The 12,078-nt window shown below is 54.8% G+C and overlaps 1 protein-coding gene across 2 annotated transcripts in view; it reads right to left on the reverse strand.

The window, feature by feature from the left end:
- The window catches only part of SPI1 (Spi-1 proto-oncogene), a 16,539-nt gene extending 10,878 nt beyond the window's left edge, over positions 1-5,661 (reverse strand). The window contains exons 1-2 of one of the 2 annotated variants that reach the window (XM_046642935.1): positions 5,425-5,661; positions 2,858-2,954 (exon numbers count right to left, since the gene is read on the reverse strand). In XM_046642935.1, the coding sequence (XP_046498891.1) occupies positions 2,858-2,954; positions 5,425-5,469 (142 nt within the window). In that variant the 5' untranslated portion in view covers positions 5,470-5,661. Of the gene's footprint in view, positions 1-2,857; positions 2,958-5,424 lie in introns of both variants that reach the window. The other variant, XM_046642934.1, reaches the window with a different exon arrangement.
- Between the last annotated feature and the right edge of the window lie 6,417 nt (positions 5,662-12,078).

Genomic DNA, 12,078 nt, shown 5'->3' on the forward strand with positions numbered 1-12,078 from the left:
GATGGATGGGAGAGTCAGTGAATAGATGGGAGGGTGGATGGATGGGAAGGTGAGTAGACGGATGGGTGGCTGGGTGGTTGGGAGGGTGAGTGGATGGGAGGGTGAGAGGATGGATGGGAGAGTAAGTGGGTGGACGGGAGGGTAGGTGGTGGGTGCCTGGGTGGCTGCCAGCTAAGTCAGTGGAAAATGACCCAGTTGCTCTGTCACAGAGCCCTCTGTGCTTCTCCCACTCACCCAGCTGCTTCATCTGCCCTGCCTGAGGGGCTGCAGTAAGGCTAATGCACAGCGTCCTGGAAGCTTACTGGGCCTTGTACTCAGTGCATACCTTATCCATTACATGCATTGCCTCACTTAATCATCACAACTCTTTTTTTTTTCTTTTTTTTTTTTTGAGGAAGATTAGCCCTGAGCTAACATCTGCCGCCAATTCTCCTCTTTTTGCTAAGGAAGACTGACCCTGAGCTAACATCCGTGCCCATCTTCCTCCACTTTCTATGTGGGACGCCTGCCACAGCATGACTTGCCAAGCGGCACCATGTCCGCACCCGGGATCCGAACTGGTGAACCCGGGCCTTCGAAGCGGAACGTGTGCACTTAACCTCTGCGCCACGGGCCGGCTCCAATCACAACTCTTTGAGGTAAGTATGATCTCACTTGCTCCAAGTTGCACAGCGGTGAGTGATGGAGCCAGGACTAGACCAGGTCATGGCCTTTTCACTAAGCTTCGCCACCTAAAAATGTAGATCCAGAGGACACGCAGGAACTGATGGGAGAACGTGGGGGTGTCTCCACACTGACGCTTCAGGCAATGCCTTCCAACAGGCATTAGTAAGGGACAGCACGGACGCTCAGATCTGCAGTGACAGCGGGGAGGGGCTGGGACACATGGGGACCCGAAGGAGTCTCTGAAGGAATTGGGGCTTTGTCACCAAAACGGGGTGCTCAGGCATCCGATCGGGAGTCACTCCTAGAGCCCCACCCCAGACATAAGGGACCTGCCTGGGCACTGAGCCAGCAAAACAGAGTTTTTCTAAAGTGATTGCTCACTCCATCGGCCAGCCCCAGGCCTAGCTGGCTTCTAGATGCGCGGACAGCACCCTCATAATACAAAAGGGAAAACTGAGGCTCCAAGAGACCCAAAAGCAATGCCCCCAAACCCAGTGAAACCGAGAGGGGGCTCAGCCCAGAGGAGAAAGGATCCCTCGGGGAGGAGGGGCCGCACGCTGCGCCCGCCTCGCTGGGAGCTGAGCCGTCCTGCTGCCATGAACCACCAGGGGGCGCCAGTCCTTAAGCCCAGAGGGACCTTCTCGGGTCCTGGACAGATAGGTGGAAGGGTGCGCAGGTGGGTCTCTGGGGACCCGCCCTTCATCCTGGCCAGAAGCTGGGGGTAGAGAGGATGAGGGAGACGGTCTCTCGAAATTGTCTGGATTTTCCACAGAGACGATGCATTTCTTGTAGACTTACAAATAAGCTTAAAATGACGAAAAAGAGGATATTCAAAAACCTTTCTAGCCCTGGGGTTCTGAGAGAAGCCTCTGTGTTCCCAGATGGGGGCTTGAGGCGCAGCCACCACCTGCTCCCAAAACATGGCTTCCAGGCAGTCTTTACAATAGTGAGTTCCGGGTGACGCTGTTCGCGAGGTTTGGCACCAGACGTGAGCGCCCTAAGTAAGGACTCATGGCGTGTGGCATCCCTGGGCACGGCTCTCAGGTTGAGACGGCCATGGATGTGCCTGCAGAATGGAGCTACAGGCATGACTGGCCCCCCAGCTGTGGCCTTCAGGTGTGAAACCTTCCTCAGCTGTGGCACCTGGCGTGCTTCTCCCTCTGGGGCTCCAGACACCCCAGTGTCTGGCCTGCCCAGGTCTCAGACCACATGGACAATCCCTCAATGAGGGCCCGTTAACTAGGCCACCTAGCCTTGGGTCGAGGGGTGTCCACATCAATATGCCAAGATCCACGTCGGGTAACCTGTCACAGCCTCTTGCCCAGGTCCCAGGTACCGCATGCCTCTCTCCCCTCCCCTGCATCTGCTCCAGGATCAAGGCTTGGGCCTTAGAGGGAGCAGTTAGACCCAGACAGAAAGATGCCCCGGCCCAGGCCCCATCCTCACCCCCACCCGCAGCAAACTGGGGACGTCAGCCTCTGCTGACTGGGGGGTCCTCAGAGCCTCTCCCTTAGCCTAGCAGTCCTCAAATAGGGTGGTTCTGCCCTCCAGGGGACATTCGGCAATGCGCAGAAACATTTTTGGTTGTCATGATTGGTGGCGCTACTGGCCTGTAATGGGATGTTGGGGTGAGAAGCCAGGGATGCTGCCAAATATCCCACATTGTACAGAAGAGGCCCCCCCAACATGGAACTATCTGGCCCCAAATGTCATTAGAAACTCTGCTAGCCACACACAGCAGGGAGCGGGGCTGCATCAACGAGGAGTTAGGGTAAAGGAGGAGACAAGAACAGAGAAAGATGAGGGGAACGGGAGCAGGGAGGTGAGCACCGGACTCGGAGCGGAGCGGACAGACCCCGCCTCCGCTGACCAGCTGTGCGACCATGTGCGAGTCACACAGCTCCTAAGCCTCAGTTACCCGCTTTGTACAAAGGCCACAAGGACTGGACAAGAAGATAAATTTGGAAGAAGTGAATCCCGCACTTTGGCACACCAAAGATGCTCCATAAATGCAGGATGGGAGTGTGGGAGTTTGGGGTAGTGAATTCCTGTTCCCTGAGAACTAACTCATCCGATTCGCAGAATTCCCAGGAAGCCCTGGGAGTGTGTCTTCTTTTTGTGTCTGCAGACCCAGGAGGGGCCGGGGCCCAGGCCAGGCTGGGAGTGGGGGCGGGCGGGGCCCTTGGCTCACCGCTGTGGCTTTCTCCATCACTGCTGAGATACGGGTAATACTCATGCGTTTGGCGTTGGTACAGATCCGTGTCGTAGGGAACCAGGTCTTCTGATGGCTGCTGAGAGAGGAGGCTGTCAGCACTCAGAGTGTGGCCGGGACACCCCAGCCAGCGTCGCAGCCCCGGGTATGCTGGGTCCCTACCACCCTCCCAGACTGAGCGGCTGCCTCAGGCCTGCAGCCGTCTCTCGAGTGGGTGGAGGGAGAGCACAGGATGGGAGCAGGGGACCCAGGAGAGCAGGGTCCTTGGCTCCTGCAGAAAAGGGGTGACAGGGACCCTAAAGGTCAGAGGTCAAAAGAGGACCAGGGCTGAGGGAGAGCACGGCCTCCCTCCCTTCCCTTCCCCACAGCCACCTCACAATCACACTCACACTCATGCTGCGTATCTGGGTCCCAACCCCACCTACTCACCCTCCCACGCCCACACTGATAGGCCTACAGCCCCTAAACGTACCCGTACTCCCTATGACACACTTGTGCCCACACTCCCATGTGTGAACTCACACCCACACGTCCACTCACACTTACTCTGAGGATCACTCACATTCACACGCACCCTCTAGGCACACACAGTCACTAGGATTCAACACTCGCCTTCAAGCCATTAACACTCACATTCAGACCCTTCCACAGTCACTCATGCTCCGCTCGCACACTCATCCTCAGCACACATGCTTGTCCTCCTGCCACAGTGTCCCACAGCCCTGACCCCAGCCCCCACTCTCCTCACAGCCTGTGCCCAGGCCCCAGGCAGGCTCAGGGCCACCACAATGACCAGTGGCCCTTCGCAATGATGGATTTGACAGTGTCCATCCAGGCAGGCTTTGGGGGCCATGGGACGGCGGGAGCCCCAACCCTCTCACACTCCAGTCTCCAGCCTCCTCCAGGCACCCTCCCTGGGGTTCTCCCTTCGCCTCCTTCCTGCCCTCCTCCCCTTCCTCACACCCCTCCCCCTCCTTCCCTCCCCTCCCCCCACTCCTCATCCTCCTTCTCCCCTCCTCCTCCTTCCCCACCCAATGGCACAGGCACAAGGACATGCACACCCGGAGGCTTCCCAACAGTCATCGGGCCTCTCCCCACCCCCGCGTGTGTACCCAAGGATTGCACAACAGTCACCCCGGCTCTCAGGGCTTGGGTTGGGGGCCAGGGCTGCCTTGGAGCCCACCGTCCAGGAGTCACTCAGAGGAGCCCCTGGGCTGGGGAGAGGGGCTGAGGGGTTTGGTGTGGGGGCCGGAGAAGACGTGCCTCCTGCCTTGTTCTCTAGAGTTCAGGGATTGAGAGGTCAAGGATCAGAGACAGTGTGGCCAAGCCCCCGGGGCACTTCCTGGGACCACCTCTATTGCCGCTTGCCTGCCCCTCACCTTCTTGGTCCCAGGTTGGGGAAGGGTGGCCCAGGGCCAGGTAGGGGCAGGCTGGCTAGTCCTGTCTGTGTCTGGCCGAGTGAGGAGGCCAGGAGCCCAGCCCTGGGTTTGCAGGCAATGAGCCCAGCAGCAGGATGCCAGGCCTAGGGTGCCATCCTAGGCCTCCAAGGCCACTGGGGGAAGGGAGCTAGCTGCCTCTAGGCCGGGAAAGCTGAGTCAGGTGGGCAGACCCTGCCAAGCCCTTCCCGGCTCCCCTCAGAGCGCGCCACCCCTGCCGAGTGGGGATGGGGTGGCGAGAAGGAGAGAAGTCCTTTCACAGGGGTCCAGATCTGACACTTGCCTAACGCTGCCACTGTCACCGAGAGCAGGAGAGGGGTGTCTGCCTGGCCTGCTGCCCTTCCGTCCCTGGAGTCCTGAGACCCCTGCTTCTTCACCTCCAGCCTCAGTCCCTGTCTCAGCCTCAGCCGTCGCCCTAACTCCAGTCCCACACTCAGCCAGGTCCTACCCCAGCCCCAATCTCAGCCCCAGGATGTCCCAAGCCTGGTCCCTCCTAGCCGCAACCCTAACTACTGTCCTCGTCTCAGCTCCACTCCCTACTCCGGCCCTGCCCCTGCCCCGGGCTCTTGGACCTGCAGCCTCCAGGCCCAGACCCTCCGGTCAACAACCATGTCCTCTGTGGCAGGCCCCAGCCTGGGCGCTGGGGACCCAGCCTTAAAGAAACCTCAGTCTCCAAGAGCACCCAGGCCAGGGGCCACGACTCTGGCCTGTCACCTCCTGCCCTCAAGCCTTGACCGTCCTGGGGACCGCCTTCCCCCCAGCCAGTCTCCGCATCTCCTCCCCGCCACCTCTCTGCTGCCGCCCTCACTCTCCTCGCCCAGCACCCTGCCCTGGAGCTCGGCCTGCCACCCAAGCCCCATCTATAAATAACCGTTCAGGCCCCACCGATCACAGCCCCACCACGGGCCCAGCCCTCCACCTGCCGGGGCATGCTCCGAGGAAGCCAATGGCTCCCTCTCTGGGTCTCAGGCCAGGAGCTCCAGGGAGGAAACACCAACTTCCCACTGATAGCGAGCCGGGAGGGCAGCCGGTGGGCTGGCGGGCTGGTGGGCAGGCTAGCGGGTGCCCGAAGGGCGCGGGTTGGGCTAGTGGAGGAGTCCCAGTACTCACAGGGGGGATGAGGGGAAACCCTTCCATTTTGCACGCCTGTAACATCCAGCCGAGCTCCGAGCCGGTCAGGTCCCCTGCCTTGGTGGGGGCCAGTGCGGAGCCCCTTGGGATGGGGCGCCCCGTCTGGGGCTGGATGGTCTCAGGGCGGGCGCAGGGCTCAGGGCTGCCCCTGAGCTACAGGAGCCCTGGGTGAGCCCCCTCCCTTGACATTGCAGGGCCAGCGCAAGTTCCTGATTTTATCGAAGGGCCTGCCACTGGGAGATAGTCCCCTTGGGGTGACATCACTGCCTCAGCCCGTTTGCATAAATCCCTTGCGCTACAGGAAGTCTCTGGCCTGCTGGGGCAGGTGGTGCTCCAGGCGCTGGCCTGGGAGGCCATGGGGGCCAGGCCCCCTGCCCAGAGGAAGCTGGGACTGTGAGGGGCGGCCTTGGGGGTGAGGGTAAGGAGGAAGAGTGGGAGTGAGGAAGGCTAGCTCTACCACCTGGGGGCCTTTGCTGCTCCCGGGCCCTGATGAGGCTCTCCAACCCCAGCCCCACACATGCCTGCTTCTCTTGAGACCCCCACGTGGCCAACAGTCACTTCCTTGGGGTAAAAGCTGGTAGGGGTGGCCTCTTGGGGCCTCCACTTTCTGGGGTCAGCCTGGCTGGCTGAGGGGTCTGATCCAGCTGACTGCCAGGCCTGGCTCTTCCTGGGCCCTGGGCCCCCAGTGCCTAGGGTCTACCCGGCCTGGGGCTGGGCTCAGCAGCGGGGTCCTCAGCACAGTGCCACTTTCTCCTTCCCTCTGAGTCCAGCTTCCCTTCCACCAGAGGAGGGTCCTGGGTTCTTCTACCCTCCCATTCCAGCTTCCCGAGTGACCACTGCTTCTTCCAAATCCCTAGGGGCTCTATTCCCAGCCCACATTTCTCAGTTTCCCCACACCCTGCCGATGCCTGAATATCAATCTAGTCTTCCTGGTTTACAAATATTTCTTATCTGTCCATCATTCATCTATTTCCCCATCCATTTGTTTATCTATTTGTTCATCTATCTATCCACCCATCAAGCCAGTCATACATTCATTTCTCTGTCTATTTGTCCAACTGTCCGTTCATTCATCCATTTATATGTTAGTCCATTCACCTATCCACCCATCTGTTTGTCTACTTGTCCATCTATCCATCCATCCGTTATTAATCCATCAGTCTATATTTCCATCTGTTCATCCACTCTATATCCAGCTATCAATCTATTCATCCATTGATTCATTCATTCACTCATCCATCCATCCACCTATTCATCCATCCATTCATCCACCCCCCAATCCACTCACCCACACATCTATCCATCCATCCACCCATCCATCCATCCATCCATCCATCTACCCACCCATCCCCCCATCCCCCCATCCATGCATCCTGTCAATATTAATTGAGTTCCAGGCTCTATGCTGACTGCTGGGAAAATAGAAAAGTACTGGACAAGATCCCTGCCTTTGGAGAACCCCTAATCTAGTCTGGAGGGCAGAGGGCTGAACGGAGACATTTTTTGATCCAATGATCTCTAGTGAGTTTGCTCTGCACGAGAAGCAGCTCTTGAGCATCCCACTTCCTCCCCTATGTAGCCTAACCCTTCCCACTAAGCCCTGCCTCTTTCCTGTCAGTGGAAGCCCAGCCCCAAGTGCTTCTTCACAGGCATTCACAGGCCTGGGTTCACCATTACATCTACTTCACTTCCATCTTCACTGAGTTTGTGCAGCTCACTTGGGACTCTCCAAAGGGACCAGTCTCAGGATTCCCTAGGAACCTGACCAAGGCCCCTCCCCAAGAGGGGAGGAGAGGCAGGCTGACTTGCCATCAGTTCCATCCTTGCTCTCCACTTCCTGATCAAGAAGGCTGAGTTCACTGACTGGATGTGTGTGGGAGTGGGTCTAGTCTGTGAAAACCAGGTCCTGCTTGATATATTCATTCATTCCTTCATGCGTTCATTATTGCCTTGGCTTGGTTTGTTTATATGCTTATTTATCTACTCATTCATTCATTTAATCACTAACTTTTTGTGTGTATGTGTGAGGAAAATTGGCCCTGAACTAATGTCTGCTGCCAATCCTCCTCTTTTTGCTTGAGGAAGATTGTCCCTGAGCTAACATCCTTGCCAATCTTCCTCTACTTTGTATGTGGGATGCCACCACAGCATGGCTTGATGAGCAGTGTGCAGCTCCACGCCCAGGATCTGAACCTGCGAACCCCAGGCCACCAAAGCGGAGAGCGAACCTAACCACTATACCACCGGGCCGGCCTCACTAATTTTTTTGTTTTTAAAGATTTTATTTTTTTTCCTTTTTCTCCCCAAAGCCCCCCAGCACATAGCTATGTATTTTTGGTTGTGGGTCCCTCTGGTTGTGGCACATGGGATGCTGCCTCAGCATGGCCTGATGAGTGGTGCCATGTATGCGCTCAGGATTCAAACTGGCGTAAACCTGGGCCGCTGAAGCAGAGCGCATGAACTTAACCACTTGGCCACAGGGCTGGCCCCTCACTAACTTTTTATCGAGGGTCTTCCACGTGCTGGGCCTGGTAAGGGGGCAGAAAGGTGAACGAGGTATGCCTGGGCCTCCAGCAGTTCACAGGGCTACAGAGAGAACAGACATGGAAACAGACAGTATGGTTTTGGGGGGAGGCGGGGGCACAAGAGAGGGAGGTGCTAGGCGCACTGGGGAAGAGTTAATTTGGTATGGTCACAGGAGGGAACGCAGGCAAGGAAAAAGGCATGTGTGACTGAGGAACCAGCCTGAGCAAAGGCAAGGAGGTGGAAAAGAACAAGGGGATAGTGAGCCACCATCCTTGAGGCTGGAAGCAAGATAGGACACGAAGGCGAAGAGTCTTGAGTGTCAAGCCAAGGAGCCTGGGTCAAATCCAGGGGTGAGTGGAGCCTTTGCTGGCTGTGAGCAGGGAATGTGGCGCTCTTCTCCGTGGATGCAGCAGCAGACCCAGTTGGCTAGGTGTTCCTGAGGTCTAAATCTCAAGGGGCCCCAGGAGAAGAAAGAGATTTCCATTGTCCCAAGTCTGGCCAAGCCCAAGGGGCCTGGGTAAGGAAACCCAGAAAAGACCCAGGGCCCCAAATCTCTGGAAACGGGCAGAATGACTCTCGCTTTCTGTGCAGCGCCAGCATCTGTGTCCATTCACACACCGAATCCTCTCCATCTTTCCTCCCACTTCCCCTCCTCCTCTTCCCCGAGGCTTCACATCCCCAGGGCCCTGCTGTTCTTCAAAGCCTTTGGAATAGTGGGACCCAGATTCTGAGTGATGCTGAGCAGAGCAGCAGGCTTGGATCCACAGCCCCAGGGCTAACATCTCCTTTCAAAGGGGGTGGGGGATTATTTTCTGAGTGCCCAGCACTGTGCTGGGTGCTTCCACCCTTGTGATCTCATGTAACCAAGACAACCAGCTATTACACCAAGGCCCCAGAGGTCAGGGACTCGCCCAGGGTCATGCAGCTGGAGAGTAGAGAGTTGGGGCATGAAGAGCCTCGGAAGGGCTGGATCGTAGTGAGGGGGAAGGAAGCAAGAAGAAAGACTGAGAAGTGAAGCATGGAGAGGGCAGGGAGAGAGGGGCAAAAGACAGCAAGGATTGGAGAGGAAGGGAAAGAGAAACAAATTAGAAGAGTCAAAGAAGACACTAGCGAGAAGTGAGCCAAGAAAGAGAAGCCAAGGCGAGGGTGGTGGAAGAGGAGAACAAAGCAGAGGAGAGAGAGGAGACGGGACAGCAGGTGGCTGAGAGGTGACAGGACCTTAGATGGGCTGCCCGGCCTCCTTTCTCTGCAGCAGAGGAAACGGGGACCAGAGAGGGTGCCTGACCTGCTGGAGGTCACCAGGTGTCTCACGCCTGGGCTGTGGCTCTCATTATTGTCAGCAAGAAATTCGTTTGAAACCAAAAATCTTGGGGGCTCCAGGAAAGGAGAGGCCAAAAAATTTTTTTTAATTATTTTATTTTTTGAATAGGTAACACATGCACAAGGTACAAAATCCGAAAGGTACAGAAAGGGAAACTGCCCAGTGCCTCTTCCACAGGTTACTCCCCTGTTCCCAATTCTTGCATATTTTTCTAGAAAAAGTCTAAGCAGACACAAGCATAGAGGCAGATAAATTCTTTTCTTAATTCCACACAGACGGCAGCATACTAAACACATTGTACTTCCCTATGGTTGGTTTTTCTCCCCTAAATCCATTCCATGTCTGTGCGTATAGAGCTGTCTTGTGCTTTTTAAAGATTGTATAACATTCCACTGTTTGGATGGACCATGATATTTTTAAATCATGAGAGGTCTCATTCATACAAAAGAGAGCACAGACCATTTATGTAGAGTTTAAAGAAGAATTACAAGGCTGACACGTAACCACCATCCAGGTCAAAAAATAAAACATTGCCAGCACTCCAGAAGCATCTCCCAAAGGTCCCAACAGCCACCTCCCTCTCTCTAGAAGTAACACGATCTTAATTTTTTCAGTCATTCTTTCTTTGTTTTTCTTTATAGTTTCACAACTTATGTAAACATCCCTAACAATATAGTTTCATTTTTTATCTTAACAGATTTTAATATTTCCATAAAGAGAATCATAGTGTAACTACTCTTCTGGGTCCTGCTTCTTTTTCCCACCATGTTGTTGTGTCCAGCTGTGGTCCATTTTCGTTGCTGTATAGTATTCCATTATTACAAAATATTTAACCAGTCTCTTCTTGACGGACATTTGGGTTGTTTCCACTCTTTTGCTATTACAAATAATACTACAATTGATAAAATTTGGTAATTTGCACATAAGCAAGTATGTCTAGGATAAATTCCCCAAAGTTGAAATGCTGGGTCAAAGGGCAGTGCTTTTTTTTTCTTTGCAGGAAGCTGGAGGGGAGTAGCTGGAATAGTTGGGAGGAGACTTGAGTTTAACGTTCCCTGGGCTACACGGACTACAGCGCCGGCTCAAGGTAGCGGTTCTCATGCTTTTACATTTGTTTGTCTCTAAAAAAGCATCCTTCAACAGTGAAGAACAAAACGTATTCTTTTGCCTTAGATTAAAACAATGTAGGAGAAAAGCCTAGTCCTGTGGAAGCACAGCCGGTCCGCTGTATCCGCAGGTTCTGCACCCGCGGATTCAACTAACTGCGGATCGGTCCGGACCGTGTTTACACGTACCATGCTTACGATCCGCGGTTGGTTGGATCCGTGGATGCGGAACCCGCGGATACGGAGGGCGACTAAAGGACTTGAGCATCCGTGGATTTTGGTATCTAAAGGGGTCCTGCAACAAATCCTCGGCAGATGCCAAAAGACAACTGTAAATGTTTGAAGGGAAACTAAAATACGATAAACTCCTTTTTTCTGTATTTAATTTTTCAAGGCTCATCTTGACAAATAAGAGATTGATACTGAAAAGGAAATTACCACAACCAAATACAACCTTGTGCACCTCCCTTTAGACACCAACAAGTAGTATCTGAAATTACCTTAAATAGAAATTAAAAGTCCTTAAATTATGAGTAATAGTGAAAATGAGACATCTCTATCATAACTCTTTGGAGAAGAGACAAGCTCATTTATCTAGATTTTTATAACATAAGTGCACAGGAATTTTTGACTCACCTCTTTTAATGTCAGACATATATTTTTTTAATTAAGATATCATTGACATGTAATAGTGTATTAGTTTTAGGTGTACTGCATTTTAAATTTTGAGATAGATGATAAGTGATAGACAGAGACGGATGACAGACAGTCACACTGCCCTTGACAAAAGTTGTACCCACTTACCCTCCTCCCAGCAGCACATGACAGTGCTGTCTCCCCAGCCCACTGGACAAGTAGGTGGCCCTGTAGGGCTGGGCCCTGCAGAGCAACGGCGAGGCCAGGCAGGCCTGGGGTAGTTGGTGGAGGGCTGGGCAGCCCTTTGCCCACACTGGGCTGGGCCGCTGAAGAGGGAGCCTGGGTGCTATTGCAATCACAGGGTACGCAGACAACAGGAAATGTGGGTGCTGTACCCTTGAACCTGAGTGCACAGAGGGGGACACGACCCCCGCACTCGCGCACCCTCAACCTCAGCCCGGAAGAGCTCTCAAATGAGGGAACGCCCCCTCCCACTTTCCCAGCCATCGGTCCCCACGGGGAGTGACGGGGCATGTGGGGAAAGTCGGGCCTCAGGCCAAGAGCTGGGAAAGTTGACCAAAAAGAGCTGAACCCGTGTACAGAAATGGCTGTCTTGCAACTTCCTCTCACGGTTGAGACACTGCGAGAGGCTCCTTGAGCCCCAGTCTGGGTCGCCTGGGCCCCTCAGAGCTCCTCGAGTCGGGTCAGTGCACTGGGCTGGCTCCTTCGTGCTCTGGGACATCCAGCAAATGTTGACTCAGGGCCTCTTGGGGCCAGGCGACCTGAACGGGCAAAGATGCCTGTCCTCATGGGGCTTGTCCTCAAGCAGGGAAGACAGGGGGTAGCTTAGTAGCTGAGGGCATTTCACTGCACGTTAGAGTAACATCACTATAAGAAAGAGAGCATATCGCTGGGTGGCGGGGACCCCAGGCAGGAGCAGAGTAGGACAGCGGGGACAGCGTGCACTATTAAAGAGGATGGGCAGGACAGGCCTCACCGAGAAGGGGACACTTGAACAAACTGTGGCAGCAAGTGAGGGAGCGA

Source organism: Equus quagga, chromosome 17 (genome assembly GCF_021613505.1).
Source record: "Equus quagga isolate Etosha38 chromosome 17, UCLA_HA_Equagga_1.0, whole genome shotgun sequence".
Classification (NCBI taxonomy): Eukaryota; Metazoa; Chordata; class Mammalia; order Perissodactyla; family Equidae; genus Equus; species Equus quagga.